The following is a 19813-nucleotide window of genomic DNA, read 5'->3' as shown; positions in this document are numbered from 1 at the left end:
TGTCACAAAACTTGAACATGTTTTTATCTACAGGCTGGGGCGCTGCCAGGCTCGGCTGCCTCGTACATTTGTCCTACACCCCACCCACTGCTAGCCTGCATCACACTGCGCTTAACTTTCAGAGTGAGTATTCTTCATTTTTCCTCTCATATTCCCCATATTTTGTACCCGTGCTTCCTTTCCTTTATCCCGAAGTGAATGGAGCATTAAAGCTTTAACTTTGTGGATTATTTGGGTGATTTTTGGAGGGAACACAGCAGTCTCACTAGTCAAACAAACTGGAGTTTGGGGTCAAACATGCTCAGGTGTGGTAAGAATGTTCTAGTGTGGTTATGTCCTCAGGACACCTATCAGGCAAAGACAGAGGAAACGGCAAAAACAGATGAAATGTCTGCAGAGTGAAAGCAGGGAGATGGTGTTTTATGGTCCGTGTCGCCTTGAGTTCTCGGGCTGGCTGCTCACTGCAGGAGGTACAGGTAGGCAACTTTAAAAAAACCCAAACCTTGGTCTCATTGTAAAGCTTTTATTTTGTTCATGAAAAAGTACACGGAGTAGCATAAAAGCTTTCCGACCAACTCTGTGACAAAGGGTTGACGTAAAGCTTTGGACTGACTGACAGTTTATTATTTATATATACAGCAGGTGTTGAAGTTATGTTAAGTTAAAACAGATGGATTTTGTTTGATTCTTGCACTGTGCTTTGGCTGAGGTTTCACATGTTAACCACGCATATCAATCCTCCTGTCAGTAAAGTCCATCTTCCCATCTTTTAAAACATCCTATGGCTCTGACATCTCGATTTTTTACATAAAAGTCATCATCCTCGTAGAAAAGTGTTTCTTTTTTCTTTAAAAATCAAGCATAAATGTGCCATTACCTTTGTTTTTCTTTTTAATAAATTAATTGTAGCATTTCACAATGGCAGAGAATTTGGATAATAAGCACACAAATCACCATTTATTGTGCATCATTAAATATTATGTACATCAAAGTGACACCATCGATTACTTCCAGGGAAATGGAGTCCAACACATTTGCCAGTGTTTCTAGCAAATTATACAACATTTACAAAAAAAAAAAGGTAACAAAGAAAAAAGCTCAGTGGTATTTTATAAAGCACTGAGAGTAAGTCCTCCTGATCTGTACAGGGCCAGGTCAGTGAGCGGTTATTTAGCAGTCCTGCTAAATAAAATACTCCTTCTGGTTTTCACTGGGAGCGCTCGGAGAATCCGGCTGGCCGCTGAAGGGGAACTCGTTGCTGTCTTCAGGTTGAGCTGCTTTCACTTCCTGGTTCCGATATGTTTCTTTCCTGCTGCATATGAATCTGGCCATCACTGCCAATGCGGATAGGGTGACAAAAATCACAACAGCAATCACCCCTAAAAACAACAGAAAGGTAAAAAGAAAGAAAAATAATTGTTGAATTGTTTCAGATGTTGTGTAATTGTGCTAAAAAACCTGAAAAAAAATTATCGCTCTCTAATTTTTAACCATATGTTAAAAATCACATAAGGGTAGCATGACATGTTTACTTTGATTACACAAACATAGGAAACATACCTAAACATGGGTAAGGAAAATTTAAATGGATCGTTAAGTTGGCCCCACTTTACACCCCGACAAAGTTTTATTCAATTTATTTGAAACTTTTCAAGCTTACAGACAGAATGACACCATGCATGCAAGCGTTACCAAAAACAAAACCTCCTTGGTGGAGGTAAGAGCAGCTTTCTGCAGAGTTGAAGAATGTGCCCACCAGCACCTCTAAAACTCACTTTGTCACATTTGTTTAATCTTTAGCCAAACAAGGCTGCAGTGCAAACACTGTGTTTAGATGCACTTAAGTAATGGATTAAAGTCTGCCGTCCACAACAACCTGTCATCGTAGCTGCCCCGCAAATGAGAAATTTGGTTTCTATAACCATGGTGCAGGACAGAGAGAACAACCTGGCAGTTCACAAAGTTCCTGACTGCCTTCAAGCACACATACGACGAAGCAGCAGTGAGTCACACATGCAAAAGAAAGCCCACATAAACACAGTCACAAGAAAAACTGACGAATAACCAAAAAAAGGTGTTCAGTTCTACAGAACTGCATCTTCCCAAAGGTTTTGATTCAACTTTTATAATCTATTGATTTGTTCTTATTCCTGCTGAGAAGAATAGCATTACCTCCAATTAGAGCGGAGTCACTTCTGATGGTGTTGACTAAAGGCTGACCTGGATCCACTGAACCAGGCTGGCCTGCAAACAGAGGCAGAGGAGAAAAATACGTAGAGCAAAGATGAGAAGGCAAGAACATACACACATCTATCTCTATCTCTATATATCTCTACATGTATATATACATATATATATGAAATAAAGTGACAGAAGGTAGAGTTACTGAGAAAGCCATCAGTCAGTACTGAGAGTGCTTGTTTAAAGTCTCAGCACAGCCTTAAAGGACCTCACTACAGTTGTCTGACTAATCTCATCTGCCGCTGTGCCATCACTCTGTCTGTTTACCGAGGAGGATGGTTAATGAGCCAATAAGAAAGTCTAATGAACAGCCATAAGAATAATATTAAAGGCGTACCAGACAGATTCCCACACCAGGAGAAGGTGGGTGGATGGGAGAGGGCTGGCCAATAATATATACATAAACTGAGCATACAGAGGCTGACTTTGCTCCCTGTACCTGATAAGGAGTGTGTTGTTTCTGCTGCGTAGGTGTTGGCTGGAGAAGAGGAACCACAGCTTGATTGTACCAATGGGCTGGTGACAATAACAGGGCTGTCAGGATGGAGCAGAGCAGCTTTCAGAGGACTGATGGAGTTAAAATGAACACCTGACAGGCAGCCAGTGAACCCAAGCGAGGCCAGCTCGGCCATCTCGGCATCCAATCCATCAGGCTCTGAATCCAGAGGGAGAAACACACAGCAAGGAGAGGGAAAAGGGGGCAGATAAATAAAACCTCGACTTTGACGACAATGAACAACCACTCATTATGTTCAAAGTCTTTGATTGCTTTAACAGAGTTATACAGTTATACGGTATTCGTACACATCAACAGCAATATGATGACAGTATCAAAAGGTTGGGAAAGTGAAGCAAACTTTAAAGAAAAAATAAACGTCAAAGGGCTGTGATGGTCTGCTTGCCTTTGTCACTGCTCTATTTCTTTTCTACTTCCAGCATAGCGTATGAGTGGGGCAGGATAGCAGATCAGGCTAGTTGGAGACACCTGAGCCCAGCGTTTCCTATATAAACCCCACTCTTCCTCACACCTTTGAGTGCTGTTCTTCAACATGTTTCATGGTTTTGAGTCTCATGATAATTCGACCTCAGCACTGTTCACTCATCCACTCACACACCCTTACTCCTTTTCTTAATAATAGCACCTCGTCTGTTTCTGCTTGTTTTAATTCCATGTTTGGTTTTTTTCTTAAATGATCATTCAGCATTTATCCTGCATGTTTCTCTTTTTTGACATGGCATCAAAAGGCGGGTTGCGACTGTGTTTTTTGAGATGGGGCATAAATCATAGCATCCAGCATCAAAGCCACACAAATTATGTTGTGTCTGTCGTGCTGCATCTGCACAAAATAGTGGCAATTTAAGTGACTTTGAACGTGGCACGGTTCTTGGTGCCTGACGAGGCTGGTCTAAGTATTTCAGTATTTCTGCTGATCTGATGGTATTATTGGGATTTGTAACACTTCTGGGGTTTACAGAGAATGGCCTGAAAAAAAGGGAACATATCCAGTGAGCGGTGGTTTGCTGGAGTGAAAATGCCTCAGAGGTGAGAAGAGAATGGCTAGACTCTTGCAAGCTGACAGGAAGCCAACAGTAACTCAAATAACCACTTGTTACAAGCAAGATATCCAGAAGAGCTCTGTCAATGCACAACAGGTCAAACTTAGAAGCAAATTGGCTACAAAAGCAGAAGACCACACAAGCTGCCACTCCAGTCACCTAAGAACAGGAAACAGAAGCTACAATTTGCACAGGCTCACCAAAATTGGACAATAGAAGATTGCCTGGTGTGATTCTCGATTTCTGCTGCAACATTCAGATGGTAGGGTCACAGTTTGGAGTAACAACATGAAACGACATGCCTTACATCAACAATTCAGACTGCTGGTGGTGTAATGGTGTCATATTTTTGGGCAGCTGAGCATTTTTGGGCAGCTGAGCATCATTTAAATACCACAGCAAACCTGAGTACTTTTGCTAACTGTCTCCATCCATCCCTTTGCTAACTGTCTCCATCCCCGCTTCAGGACACCTACACCAGGAGATGCCGGACTAGAGCAGCGCAGATACTGAAGGACCCGTCCCATCCTGGCAACAAACTGTTCCAACTTCTGCAATCTGGTAGAAGGTTCCGCATCTTCCGGGCAAGGACAGAGAGACTCAAGAGGAGCTTCTATCCCCAAGCCATCCGTGCCCTAAACACACACACCCGCCCTCTCACATCATCTATAATTGACTGAGACAGGACTCTTCCAGACACTAAACCAAGGCACAATGTACATTTCAATTCCTTTAATTTTAAATATGTTTATATTGTCTATCCTGTAAAATAGTCAGATATCTATTCATATTAATGTACAGAATTCACCTGCTTGCTGCTACTACTGCACATTCACCCAGTGTATATACTATATGTGTATATATATATATATAATGTTCTTCCTCTACACAGTGTGCCCTTTTAATGGTTACTTCCAAAATAATAATGCAACATATCACGAAGCTTAAACCACGTCAAACTGGTTTCTTAAACTTGGGCAGTAAGTTCACTACACTCAAATGACCTCCACAGTCACCAGATCTTAATCCAATAGACCACCTTTAAGATTAAGTGTAATGAAAGATTCACATCATGGATGTGTAGTCAACAATCTTCAGCAACTGTGAGACGCTATCATGGCAATATGAACAGTTCTCAAGACAAAAGCAGGGTCCAGCCCAGCATAAAAAAAGTGTACCTATTTCTCATGTGCATACCTCTTTAAGGAGTGAGTCTTACTTTCTAATACAGTCACATCCCCGCTATGTGTGGCAGCAGGTGCTAAATAAAATCTTAAGCAGCTATAAATGTCAGTACAAACCACAATTATTCCTGCAGTGCAATTTGATTACACAGCACATCACTGGCAGTCATCTAAGTTATTACCAGAGAGAAACAACTTTTCACCACATTAATGGGACACTGCAGAGTGGCCTGGTTGGAGAGGCCAGTTTATCAGCTGCATATTTGATCAGGCGTTGAGTTTTTAAATTCAGCGTAAATTGACTTTGATTTAAGTATCTTGTGTCATGTGCATATATGCATGAGTCAGCAAGGTATGACTGAGGACAGGAAAAAAAATAAAAGGAAAAGCTGTGGTGGTAGAATGATGGATGTATTTGAAAGAAAACTAATTTCTTTAACACAGCATGCAGGCTCACAAGTCTAACCACCTAATGTATTAAGAAGACAACATCTCCTCTTGTGAGAAAAAGAATATATATAAAAATATATATTAAAAATTAAAATATGTGGAATTGAACATCTCAAACTCAACATGTATTAGTAAAATTACAGCTGATGTGGCAAAAGTTTTGATACTAATCTTACACAATGAATAATCCTTGGGTGCAAAATGCTAAAAAGAGTCAAAAGGTGTTTATGTAGCCAAACCCTGACAGTATATGAACTGAAAAAAACTTTACTTCCACCTCCTTTCACTGTCTCTGTCTCCTTCTGTGAGCATCTGAATCTCTCCATTCTTTCTTGGTCCATTAGTTAGGCTGATGGATGACAGGGCTGGCAGGGAGCGACAGTATATCAACTATTTTGCTGCCTCTCTGATACTGATATGACTGCCCGAGTCCTCTGGCTCAGCATGGGGGCAGTGGGGTTACATACTAACACAGACTGGGTCAAGAATAAATTTTTTTTTTAAAACGTAACAAGGAGGACCTAAAAACAGCAACAGCATCAATTTATATCGGTTTCTTACTTGTGAACCAAGTACAGGAAGGAGTTCAGTAGCTTCCTGACAAAAACAAAATTCAGCCCCAATTGCTTTATAAAATTTGGACACTGTGCAAATTGTCAATTAAAACAAAATGTAATTTAATCACATTTTATTCACAACACAACACAGAAAGCAAATGTATTTTATGTTCATCCCATTTATCCTCCTCTCCCACTCATTGTCTTATTTCATCAAAAATATCGAAAAAAAAAACCCTACACGTAGATATATAAGGGAATAGTGAAATGAGAGGCCTGATCTTGCAAAAAAAAAAAAAAAAATGTACGAGTCAAAACTGGTTTCAGAAAGCGTTGCTAATCCCTTGGCTCATGTACTTTAGGGCCAGGGCTAATGGATAAAAGTACTGGGCCACTCGATATCATGGCAAAATAGACATGCCGGTCCAAAGCATGAAATAGATATGAAATAGACATGGATGCAGAAGCAAGGGAAAGTGTTTAAATAGACATTCTTACACACATTAGCCGCCTAGCTTTCTGGCGACTAAGCAGCCTGGAATACACTTTATATGTTTTTTGTTCACTACCAGCCTCTTGGCTTTAAAATTTTTTTCACCCCTGCTAGTGTGCAACTTCTGCATGCAGCAATACAATTCCTGCATGCATGTCCATTTAATACTTTGGAGATTCAAACTGTGGAATGGAGATGGTGGATGTCGTGCCATTTACACATTTTTCTGTGATACTGGGTTGTTTCGGAGCCTTCTACACATTACACCTAAAGAAGCTGTTTGGCAATGGAAACCCATGCCCTGAAGCTCCTGGCGCACACTGTTTGTGCTGATGTTAATGCCAGGGGAGGTTTGGACCCTGCAGTTATTGAGTCAGCAATACACACTATTTACGGGGTGACCCTGTTCTGCTACTTTAGATGGTCTGCCACTGTATTGCTGAGTTACTATGATTTCTAAATGCTTCCAGTTTGCAATAACAGCACTTACAGTTAATTGTAGAGGGAAGAATTTTGACAAACTGACTTGTTTCGGTGGTGGCATCATATTATTAGAGCACTCAGATTTATTGAGCTGTTTATAACAACCAGTCCTTCCACAAATGTTTGTAAAGACACTGCATTACTAGGAGCTTGATGTTTTACATCTGTAGCTTTTGAACTTAAAACACTTGAATTCAAAGGTTAAGAGGTGTTGCAGCACTTTTACCCTGTGCTACCTCTACATTTTGAGAAACAGTGATTTTCTATTTTAGCAATATAAAATCCTTTCTAACGCCCACAGGTTCTAGCAGCAGTGAAAAATCCCAAGTGATGCTATTCAAAAACAGCGTAGGGAATTCACTTAAGTGTTTCTTTCATAATGAGAACTCCTTGCAGATAAATCAGCTGTGCAACTACTGCAGCAATGCTGAAATACAACATTCTGTCATAGAGGAATAGGGGGAACGGCACCTCCTGACTTCCTGGTTTAGTTTGACCCTACCCACAGCAGATTAGATTTATTATTTTTTTTGGTTGTTATGCTGAATTGAAGGTGCTGACTCCAATCTTCTAAGTAATTTGTTCTTTTCATTCTCTCCTCATTACCATACAAAGTGAAGGACCTTTTTCTGAAGTTGTTATGATTACAGCTGTCTGAAGCCTCGCTCAGCTAGACAGATATAAAGACTGTGTTACTCACCGCCCTGATACCACAGATAAAACTGCACAGACATGCAGGTATATTTTGAACTTCTGCACTAGTGCCATTTACACAATTATCTTAACCTACCATACTTTTAGATGCATCTACATCGCAGTGACTTTCGCAGAGTGCTGTCCTTTTCTAATCTCTTCAAGAGAGTGACCAGCTGAATATGGATGTTAGCTTGATTTGCTTCACAGAGTCACAGCTGTTGCTTGGGCTGCAGCTTTCCCTCTGTTCCAGACAACATGATGACCAGAGAACAGCACAAGGATCCAGAACACCACTTTGCCACATGAGGCCAAACATCTCAGTACTGTTATTCAAATGAGCCGGTACTGGTGCATGTCCTAAGATAGCCACACTCACCCTCCACTCTGCCCAGTATGAGTGATTTGATGCTGTTGAACTCCACATCAGATGTCAAGTTCAAGTCCTCTCTGGCGTTCTGGTCAATCTGAAAACAACATTAAGCAAAGACTTTTATGTCAAGTGTTTAAATGACGACGGCTATGTGAGCCACAGTGAAGGAAAAAGCATAACATGTGAGGATTATATGTTCAGCCTGGAGCCTGATCTGCATATTCTAATGAGAGGCAGTCTGAAATGTGACTGTGCGATTCACAGCAGCTGAGCAGGAAAATACTGAGGTAGTAAACGTGTCTGAGAGAGATCCTCTCTATTTAAAAAAAACAAGCTAGGAAACAATGACATTTGGGCTTTAGTCTCATTTGTCAATAAGACATTTGCTAATGCTGAGACTTAAGTGGAGCGATAGAAAACAGAGTGGTTGTCATAGCTTGACTACAGAGAGGAAATCTGCCATTTATTATATTTTATTTTACTTCCGAAAGCATCCTTGTGGTCAGGGTTGGTTTTTAAATTAAAGAAATAGCTGCAAGCATCAGCCCACAATACTTCCCTTCCACTCAGAGCCTGCCAGCAGACTCCTTATAGCACCAGCGGCTAAAGCAGTGTGAGCAGCAGATTAATTAAACAATGTACTCTTTAGCTCTTAGACTTAAATGTTGGTGGAGTTCTGGGGGAAGAAAAACCTGTGTGTCATTCCATTTGGTGGTAACAGCCCAGCTTGCTTATGTCTGCAGAAGCAGCAGAAACCGGTAAGAGAGAGTAAGAAAAATCTCCCGTGTGTTTGTATTCACCTGCACAGAGACGATATCTGCCAGTCTCCTAACAATCACTGTGTGCAGGCGCCCATCAGCCACGTTTATGACTCTGCTTCTCAGCGTCTCCACATCTCTGCCGCTGTGCAGCTTGTACCTCAGTTCCAGCTCGTCTTCACAAACACAGAGCAACAGTACAATTGTAGTCGAATGGATACAGAATAAAACAGTCAGAAAGTCAAAAGTGGTCATTTGGTCAAAGTGTTCTCAAACGATGACAAGAACTGTGTTAGATATGTGTTAAATATAATGTTACTAAAGACCACAAACAACAAAGTAGATCTATTCATGGAATAATGCAAAATATGAATCCGTATTATTCTTTAAATGGTAATCTTTGGCCTCAACATGTCTGCAGTTACAGTTGCAGTTGGCACAAATGGAGCAAATCCTGTGATAAAGTTCAAGTAAATTAGTTTAATTGCACTGTGTCAGACATGCACAACATGCCGCACTCTCTTCATATCCTATCCCTGCAAAATCCTCCTCCTAACATGCTAGTGTCCCTCCTACTATGTATCGTGTTGAAGGGTTGAAACAGCAGGCAGTGCTGCACCTCGCCCACACTTGTAAATCTTTTTCTCATGACTTCCCTTATTATAAACGCAGCAAGTGGTGAGCTCAGAAGCTAAATCTGACTGTATTCTACTGCTATAATAAATGTTAGATGTCTGACTAAATTGATGGTCTCTCATTGCATCACCTCCTCTAACTACTCATAATCTGACCAGACAATACAACTGCAAATTTTCTCAAACTTGAAAACAAACAAGTTGACGTGCGGGAGTCGAGTTCTACAGTCACCTGATTCACAATATGGTTAATGGGATGTTATCCACATAGCAAAATTGGTATGGCCCGGATCTGGCCCACACAATGTGCTTACACATGGCCCACATACCGCAGAGCATGATGGCCCTTTGATGGCCCAGATCAGGTTTGCCAGATGTGGCCCACACGAGGGCCAGCACAAGGCCAGCTGCAGACGCACTGGTGGTCCTGCGCTGGCCCATGTGTGGACTACGTCTGGCAAACCTGATCTGGGCCACCAAAGGGCCGTCATTCTTTGCAGTATGTGGACCATGTGTAAGTTGTGTGCAGCCACGGGCCAGTTGCAGACACACTGCTGGCCCTGTGCTGGCCCAGACCAATTTCCGCTCTGGCCCCAGATGTCAGCCTAATGTGTACCTTAATCAAGCCATGTAACAACAACATGTGCCAGAACATGCAAAGGTAACATGACAAAACTCTGTTCTGACAATGAATGGACTGACTCTTATATAGCGCTTTTCTAGTCTCCCGGATTACTCAAAGTGTTTTATACAACATGCCACATTAACCCACTTTCTCTAAACTGAGTGCTTCCTAACTGCATACTCTTGACATGCAGACTGGAGGAACCAGGGATCAAACTACTAACCTTCTGATCAGTAGACGACCTGCTCTACCTCCTGAGCTACAGCCACCAAGTAGTAAACGCAAGTAAACCCTCACTAGGTTTTGGATAAAGTGTACACTCACAAACCTGTCAAACCTGCATTTGAAACGTTGGCCACCATAGCAGTATAGTATTGCAACATGGCATTTGGGTCTTCTAAGTAAAATAGGAAAATAGGAACATAAATAGTACCATCATTGCCAGACATGGCCCACATCTGGTTGACATACACCCTGTCATGACACCGGTCAGTCAAAAGTGCCAGCTTGATGCCAGATCTGGGCCAGACCTGTTTTCTAAGAGCCTGGGCCACATAAACCAAACCACAATTGACCAGAAATGTCATGCCATCACATAGACAGTGCCATCTATGCCAGGCCTTGCCCATATCTGAAAGACATACGTATCATGCCAGAAGTCAGCCTGCAGTGCCGGCTTGATACCAGATCCGGGCCAGACCTGCTTGCTATATGGTTGGGGTTATTAGGCCAAAAACTCGGGTTAGCTCGGGTAGTAGATGAAAGAAACTATTGTTTAATAAAACCAAAGAAGAAAACAAGCCACATATCTGAATATTTTAATAGATCGTCTACAAACCACGTAATACTGTAAGAATTAACACTTTATAATAATGGATTGGATTTATATAGCGCTTTTCAAGGCACCCAAAGCGCTTTACAATGCCACTATTCATTCACTCTCACATTCACACACTGGTGGAGGCAAGCTACAGTTGTAGCCACAGCTGCCCTGGGGCAGACTGACAGACGCAAGGCTGCCATATCGCGCCATCGGCCCCTCTGGCCAACACCAGTAGGCAGTAGGGTAAAGTGTCTTGCCCAAGGACACAACGACCAGGACAGAGAGCCCAGGGATGGAACCGGCGACCTTCCGGTTACAGATGCGCTTCCCAACCCCCTGAGCCAATCTTTATATCTAAGATTAAACTCCATGATACAAAATTGATCATGTTTCACTGTTACATTTATATCCCTTGGCTGCGGATATAATTTGAATGTTCTGAGATTCTTGCAGGCTTAAAAGATGAACAGAAATGATAAGAAATAATATTTCTTTAGTACTACACATATAATTTGATACTCTATGCTATTTCTCTCATTTTGACTTTTTTTTCAGTATGGGCTATTAGTGATTAATTCCCTTATCATAAAGCCATATATTTATAATAAAAAGACTTATAGCTGGAGCAGTGTCTGGAGCAGGATTTCAGTGAATGAGTCATCTGGGAAATTCTTTTCCTGTGCAGTAGAAGGGGCCTTTAGGAAATTGCTTTGATTTGTGCTTTGGCACAATCAAAATAAAACTCTCCCTGGGATTTAATTGGATACTTCAGCAAGAGTTCAGATACTTGATATTGGCTTGATCAGCTAATTTAAACTTGCTTTCTTTGTGTCATTAAAAAGCTTCAATATTGTGTCTACAAAGCAACAACAACTCTATTCATAACAAAAAAGGATATTTTCAGTAGCTTAGACGATAAATCCAGATATTTTAATCAGCCCCTTTGGAGTTTTGAATCTGATTGGTATTTCCTATTATTCCAGTTTACTTACTTTGAATACAATGACAAAACAACCACGACAAACAAAACAAAGAAATAAAAATAAATAATTTAAAAAAGACCCCCCTCTCAAAAATAAATGATCATTTTATTATATCTGCACCAGATATTTTTTTTCAAACCCAACCCGACTAGTCAGGCTCTGTTGGAAAAAAGCAGCATAGGACAGACAGAGAGGGAGGAGAAAGCAAAGGAGAGAGGAGAGGCTTAATTCAACAAATTGCAGGAACAATGAGATGAGAAAATAGGTTGCAGAATTAAAAAGACGCAATCATTTATCAACAAAAGACAGCCAAGAGAAAATGCTATCTGAGAGTCCTCACCATTTTTGTTGATGAGCAGGATCAGGTACTCTCTGTAGAACGAGCTGACATAGAGCAGAAGAGCAGGACTCTGATTGGTACTGAAGCTCAGAGAGATGTTTTCTCCTCTTAGTGTGATATCTGAGTAGATGGATGAAGGCAAGCCACTGCTGTTCCTGCTTAGTTCAAAGGGCTCCTTCAGGATGTAGGTGATGGATGTTGTTGACTTAAAGGTGGCTGAAACCTCTGGGAGTTAAGAAGTTAGTGAGAAGTGTCACTGTCGGAGCTGAATGTGCTGGTTTAAAGACTAAATTCAACTAATGCTCTTTGCAAATTCTGTTTTGATGATAAGCATCACATCAACTGAAGAAAGTAGAAAATATTTTTTAAAACTCCAGGTGGACGAAATGGATGCAAAAATTCAGAGTTGACATCTTGAGCTTCATATGATAAAGCGAAGCAGCAAATGGTTGAGATTAGGGAAACAGTGTGGCTTTGATTAAATGTTAATGAGCATCTGGTTGAATACTTTAGTAAATTTTGAGTTTTGCAGTATCTGAAAATGTAATTTAATATCTGGCTTAAGGTCTTCTCTGTGATCTCCCTGATTCTGCAGTATCTTCTCAAACTGCCTATCTACACAGTCCAGACAAAGCAAAGTAGAGAACAACAAAGGAGGTAAGTACTTTTTGATGAATAACTCAACAAGTTGCTTTGCGAGTTAATCAGCAGTTTAAACAGCAAAACATACTTTACCTGTGGCATTTTATCAGGGCAAGCAAGGCAAGCATTGTTTAATATCGGCATGATTTTTTTTGCCCCCCACCAAGATTTGATGTATTTCCTAAGTCTTCCTTTAAGTTTGTGTTTTGAGCAGTATATAAAGAAATGCAGGTTGAGATTGTTTGCATAATATTGTATATTAATGCCTCTTCGGTGGTCCATACGGTTTAGATAGGTCACTGAGTGCTTTGCCTCACACAAATTAAAACCTGCTCTATTCCACTCCCCTTCTTGAAGTTTTTTATTATTTTTTTTATGGAAAACTTGAGAAACTAAATAAAATATCAAATTTCCAAAAGTTTTTATTTAGTTTCTCTTGTTTGCTCCTTCTCTCTAACAGGCATGTCAGACCTGATATGCTTTAATTACCCCCTATAACAACAACTAAGTGCAGTCCAAATGTATGGACAGTGTGTGTCACGGCCTGGAGGGTCAGCTGGTCGCTGATCAGCTGATTTCTCTCTCTATCTCTCTAGTTCTCTCTCTCTCTCTCTCTCTCGCCAGGGCGGAACTCATTATGGCTTCACGCCCTTGGCCCGCGCCCTCGGAGGAGGAAACACCTGTGCCTCATCAATGTGGATGGCATTTAAGCCAAGAAGCAACGGCTATTCTTCGCTGGATCGTTGTGAGAATCGCGTCAGTGAAAGTCGAGCGTCTAGCAAATGTTTTTCCATGTAGTTGTGTGTTTCTTTGTGTGCAGAGTCAGACCCTCTGGACTGTTTTCCCTGGTGTTCCCTGAGCGACGAGTGTTTGAGTGGATTCATGTTTGGATTGTTTGGAGAGAGGCAAGAGTGTTCACCTGGATTTCCCCCGGAGCCCTGCCCCTCTCACCTTTTGCCCCACACCTTTGGAGATAGCACTGCCCTGTACCTTTTGTATATACACTCATTGGACATTGTTCATTAATTAATTCTCCTGTGTGCATCAATCCCCGGAGTCCAGCGCGTGAGTCCACCTTGTACACCGAGACAGTGTGTTTGTGTCCTCTAGTAGAAGTTGCAACGTAGCATTACCAATACCAGAGTTTGTGTTTTCATTTAGCTCTTCCACTGCATATAGTGTTTCTCCACTGCGTGCCCTGATCGCTGCCATAGCAGATTGTAGGCTAATATTAGCTGCCCTTACCCTACTGCTTTTAGGAAAGGTCAAACTCATTAACCTGAATAGTGTAACAAGACAACACATGGTCCTGATCTTTTCTGGTGTAACATTATGTGTATGAATGACAAAGCATAAATCAAACTTTTAATTCAAAGTTTTATACTTTTTTCTTCTTTCTTTCTTCTATTTCCATGTTTACTATAACAGTGAGCGTAAGAAGATGTTGTTCCATTGAGAGTTTCACTAATGTAATGCCTGTGACTGATATATGAAATTGGCCAGCAAATCTCTTTTCCTTTATTTGGAGAGCAGCTCTATAGGATGCACAGACTGAACTGTCAAAATAAAGTGCCATAAAAAAACATAATAAGCTGCTGTTAAGACAGAAGGAAATCACTCTTGATTTTCAAAGTCATTCAAAAGTTGGTACAAGTGTTATAAAATGTGATGAAAGCATCAGGAATATATAAATGTATAAAGTACTAAGATGTTCATTTATTACAGAGAAAGAGAAAAGAAAAAGTGTCTAAACATATTTTCTTGCACTTATAAAATGTTACCATTAAAGCCTTAATCAAGATATCAATCATCCCAGAATGCTGATTCTATTTTTCTGGACGTAGCGTTTCAGTGGGAGAAACATATGAGAGTCAGAAGACGACTCTTGGACAGGTGATGAAATGTTGGACAACACTACATCCAAAAGAACAGAATCAGCTTACTGTGATCTGAACCAGACACTTTCTAGGTCTCTCAATATTACAGGAATATTATGCAGGGTTGTAAAATACAAAACTGTGTTTCAGAATAACTATCTTCAAGCGATCAAATACCACCCTAATATTTCTTTTTCATTCCTTATCTCATGAAAGATCCAGCATCTAAAAGTGTACTCTGCCTTTCTTAGACACAAACCTATAATGAATTTTATGCTGAATTAGTCTTTCATCTCTTATGCACAAAAAAAATGAAATTGTCAAGGCAATAGTAGGGACAAAAATATGGAGGGAGCCAATTTCAACTCTAGAGATTTCCTTTCAATTTCATTATGATATCAGACCATGGCTCCCTGAGGTGTTTGCTGCTGCAGCTTGTGATCTTAAAATATTAGTCGTTCTTGTCTGGAGGCTGCTGGATATTGAGATTTCTGGGTCTGCAGTTATGAATAAAGTTCACGTTAATACTTTTGTTTAATCTGTTAAATATAGATGGAAGCCTTGCATTTGCTTTTAAAATATATTTAGTAAGGCACAGAGCCAGAGAATGTGCACATCCTAGCTTGAATTGTCAAGGACTTTGACGGCGACGGTCACTGCGCACTGCTACAGTGGTGTTATATCAGTCAAAAAGTAGGCCAGCTCGAAAGGAGATCTTGCTCTCTTCTTCTTTTTCTTTTTTTGACTCAAATGGATACCATGATGTATGAAATAATTATCATACTGTATTTTATAAGACTTAAAAGAAGGTATTAAGACAATAAAGTGATACAGTGTTTACTGAGCTCATAAATCAAGTGATCCATAGCCAGAGATGGGCAGTAACGTGTGTAATCCGATTACTTTTTTTGAGTAACGAGTAAAGTAAGGGATTACTATTCCAAAAACAGTAATTAGATTACTGTTACTTTCCCGTAAGCACGCTGCGTTACTGCGGTACTAAAACCGTGATTTTCTTGCGAGAGTGTCTCATGACAATGACATTTATTTGAAAGACTGAGTGTAAACACAAAAAATATTTTATTTTATGTGCTGGAATGTGCAGAAAATAGGTTTAAATGTTAAACAAATTTCTTCCAGTCAGTGAATGTTGCATATAATTTAATTTTTGCTTGATGCATAAAGTTAAAAGATTAAAACTAATAAAACAAGTTTTAAAAAGAGACTTTTCCATTTGATTACATTTTGTATGATGGATTATGCAGAAAAAGCAGAATTGGGCTGAAGGATCTATCACTTTATCACCTATTCAGGTTGTAAATCGTGTTTTTAAAAAGTAACTAAGTAACTAAGTAATTAATTACTTTTGAAAATAAGTAATCAGTAAAGTAACGGGATTACTTTTTGGGGGAAGTAATCAGTAATTAGTTACTTATTACTTTTCTCAAGTAACTTGACCAACACTGTCCATAGCACAATTTTCTCACAGGCGTACATACAAATAAAAATGAAAGAAGGCAGGTTTGCCATTAGGTTTTCAGGCCAAGAAGTCTTTTATAAACAGTCTGTACAAAGAACATCAATGAATTGAGTCTATGGATCTGTGTAATCAGTGGCAGAAAGTCTCCACTGTCAGTGTGAGTGTCTGTACCTTTGTGGCAGAAGGCTCCAGTGTAGGCTGACTGTCCACAGTCGCAGGAGAAACCGTTGGCTTTTTCCTCACAGCGACCCTCGTTCTGGCACAGCGAGCCATAGCTGCTGCAGTGGCCTGGGCATCCAGGTAGGACTCCAGGCGTGATCTTAGCTCTCTTCTCCAGGTCCAGAGTGACGCCATTCAGCTGCAGAGAGCGGATACAGCCCAAAAAGCCTTTCTGTCTGGATGCAGTGCCTCCTGCCAGGAAAGAAATAACACTTGATACACCATTGCTCTTTTTCTGCCTACTCAGACTCAAACCTCTTAATGTAAGTTCTATGCAGTACAGACTAGTTCCTATAGACTGCAGATCTATAGTTTTTCATACTTCTCAGCAGTAAATTATGATTGACAGCCATAAGTTGCCACTGTGGCACAAGACCATGTCTGCACTGCAGGGCAGACACAGTCACACAGCCTAAAACTGGTCCTCGCTGTTGGACTAACTACTTGGCTGTTGAGCCATCTGGTGTGCGCGGACGAATCCCTGCTTCCTTTCATTTTCCTATTAACATTCGAATATAGGCAGTTCACACAGGGTCTGGGCAAAATTACAGTTCCAAGCTGGCTGCATCCATTCCTGACAGTTATTATTGTTTTCATAGACGGTTATTGGCAGGGTATTATTGTCACAGTCAATGTTCAGCCAAAGCGGCTTGTCATTCCACAAAATCGATAACCTCTGTGTGGCTCTGACTTCCTTCTGCAACAAAAGTTATAAAACGCCTACACATTATGAGCACACATGGCAGGAAAATTAATTAACGTCTTTTAACATGTTCTGTGAAGATAAGCTTGACTACAAAGAATGAAATACAGAGAAAGGAAAGCTCCTGCTCAATGATGATTTAAAAAGCCAAATCTACACCATGATTCTATAAAGTACTGGTTGTGACTGTTAAGAAAGGAAGAGATCACAGTGCACAAAAAGAACAAGGACGGGGTCCTGAGGGGTGCCACCTCTGACCAAGGGAAGAAACAAAGGACACACGCTGCCAGAGGAAGAAGTCCTGTAGGAGTGAAAGGAAAAGCCTTGCATGACAATATGAATTTCAGCCATTTAAGCAGTTTTACTTTCCCACTTTATGGTGAATAATCCAGATCCCTGTTTTAACTCCAGTGCAACAACAAGCTCAGAGTGGTCTTTTTAGGTCATTCGTACATGCTTGTAAGTGCAAAGGGGCTGACTGAAGTGAATTATAAATCAGATGAAATGACGTGACTAATAATTTCACTCTCATCCAATCACCGGTCTCCTCACTGTACAGCTGAGACAATCACAGGTTTCAACAGCTCAACAACTGAGAGGTTGCTTCTGGAGAAATTATACAATGCTTAACAAATGTATTAGACTATCTGTGAAGAACAAGGAAACACAAATAATTGAGAAATCTGTCAAAAGAAAACTTGTTTAAAACTAAAAATTTATTTATTTTTTTAATTGAAAAATTGAATTGCAGGTTCCAATCTGAGCCTGGAAGTCGAAAATTAATCAAGGACTAAAACTAATTGTTCTGTTTATTAATGCAAGTTAATAACTGCAATTTGGCAACTTTATCAGAAGATAATAACATATTTCCTCTGTCTCTTTTCTTTCACGAATGACAACAATGGTTATATTGTAGCATTAAAAATAATAATTTTGATTAAAGAGCTTGCACACAGTACTGCTGTTAAAAGAATAGTAAGAACAGTGAACTACAATGCTTAGTATTCAATGCTGCAATGCTTAATGCTTTGGAACGGCACTGCTAAAATCAGAGGCTGAGTATTTTTCCACCTTTGTGTCCTACTGCCTTTGAATGGCTGCAGACATTTAATAAATGGAGGGGAAAGTTTTTAATGTAGCACAAAACGCATTGCAGGCTGATTTTTACCAAGTGTGCTTCCTGATCGAAGCAGCCTATGATGGTTTGCCTAGTCCTGCAAATTTTCACTCTTGGGGGAAAGAGCAACACGCCTTGGGTACAATGTTTGGGTGGAGGATTCAAACCCATCTTCAGCAGCTGCCCAAAGAAAGGATGCTCCCGGTGGTAGCACATTCAGGTGCACAAAGCAGATGCTGAGATAGCAACCTCAGCAGTCAGTTACAGCAACAAACATAATCCCAAGAAGACCAGCTCTTTGATCAAGGCTGAAGAGAAGCGCCTCGCAGCTAAAAGCACAGACAGACTTTCCCATCTTGGAAGAAGATTGGCAGATGGAGCGAAAGACCCTGGGGCATACTGCCATATCAACACTCCGCTAGAATACTGGCTGTGAGCTGACTGAAGCGAGCTGCTGAGGCTTTGTAAGATGGTCATTTTGCAGAGTTTTGACCTAATTCAGCATAGCTGGGCATGTGAAAAAAACAGCCTGATAATATATATACTGTAGCTTCGGAAAAGAAAAAAATCTACTGATTTCCTGAAGTTTCTGCTTTACACAATAAATGCATATCCATTTTCTGGTGCTTATCCTTGTCATGTTTGAGGGGGGGCTGAAGTCTATCCCAGCTACCATAGGGCGAGAGGCAGGATACACGCTGGACAGGTCGCCAGTCTGTCGCAGGGCTAATGCAAAGAGACAGACAACCATCACATCTTTGGGAAATGTAGATTCACGTCTTTGGACTGTGGTAGGAAGCGGGAGCACCCAGACACAGGGAGAGCATGCAAACTTCACACAGAAAGGCCTCAGCCAGGTGGTGGAATCACAATCAGGGCCTTCTTAAGGTCCTGAGCATTAAGAGGATTTATCTACTTCATCCAGTTGTCCACCTGCACTTGGTGCCAAACTCTGCACATTTCATGTTGTCTGGTTGCTGCACACGTTGGTTTTACTATATGTGGAAATATTATTATATGGAACACAAAACAAAGTGTGCACAGTGTAACCACAGTGAATTTTAAATGGAATGGCAGGAAGTAAGGGGGACTGATCATTTTTACCCTGGTGATTTTTTAGGCATCCATCTATAAGGGACTGTGTCATGCCAGAGTACCCACACAGACACGGGGAGAACATATAAACTCCACGCAGAAAGGCCCATGCCAGATGGTGGATTTGAAGTTTCCTCTGCTTGGTTTAACAGCATTTGGGAATTTTTTTTTAAAAAAGACATGGGGGGCTCATAATTATGTTCTCATCTGTATAATTCAGACACAGAAATATTTCGAGCTTTAAGTCCTGTGAATTTACTGATTATCTGCCATATAAATACAAAGCTGCCTTCCTCTGTAAAGCCTTAAAAGAATCAACCAGAAAACAAAAAAACTATTACACAACCATGACCAACAGGGTTATGAACACTTCATTATCAAGCTACAGAGATTTAATAGCCCCATACTCCTTCACCGAAGCAGTATGCACCATTAAAGTCAGATGTGCCGTGTACCAGTACGCTCACCTATGATTTATTAAAGCA

The 19813-nt window shown here is 40.6% G+C and overlaps 1 protein-coding gene across 4 annotated transcripts in view; it reads right to left on the bottom strand.

Moving 5' to 3' along the window:
* Nucleotides 1-507: 507 nt before the first annotated feature.
* LOC113008869 (contactin-associated protein-like 4) overlaps nt 508-19813 on the bottom strand; it is a 113857-nt gene continuing 94551 nt past the window's right edge. For 3 of the 4 annotated variants that reach the window (XM_080291438.1, XM_026146730.2, XM_080291439.1), the window contains 7 exons: nt 16366-16605; nt 12196-12420; nt 8832-8965; nt 8038-8125; nt 2681-2896; nt 2173-2244; nt 508-1379 (listed from right to left, as the gene is read on the bottom strand). In XM_080291438.1, the coding sequence (XP_080147564.1) occupies nt 1183-1379; nt 2173-2244; nt 2681-2896; nt 8038-8125; nt 8832-8965; nt 12196-12420; nt 16366-16605 (1172 nt within the window). In that variant the 3' untranslated portion in view covers nt 508-1182. The remainder of the gene's footprint in view (nt 1380-2172; nt 2245-2680; nt 2897-8037; nt 8126-8831; nt 8966-12195; nt 12421-16365; nt 16606-19813) is intronic. The other variant, XM_080291440.1, reaches the window with a different exon arrangement.

Source organism: Astatotilapia calliptera, chromosome 17 (assembly GCF_964374335.1).
Source record: "Astatotilapia calliptera chromosome 17, fAstCal68.1, whole genome shotgun sequence".
Classification (NCBI taxonomy): Eukaryota; Metazoa; Chordata; class Actinopteri; order Cichliformes; family Cichlidae; genus Astatotilapia; species Astatotilapia calliptera.
This window is presented reverse-complemented; position numbering and strand designations above follow the sequence as displayed.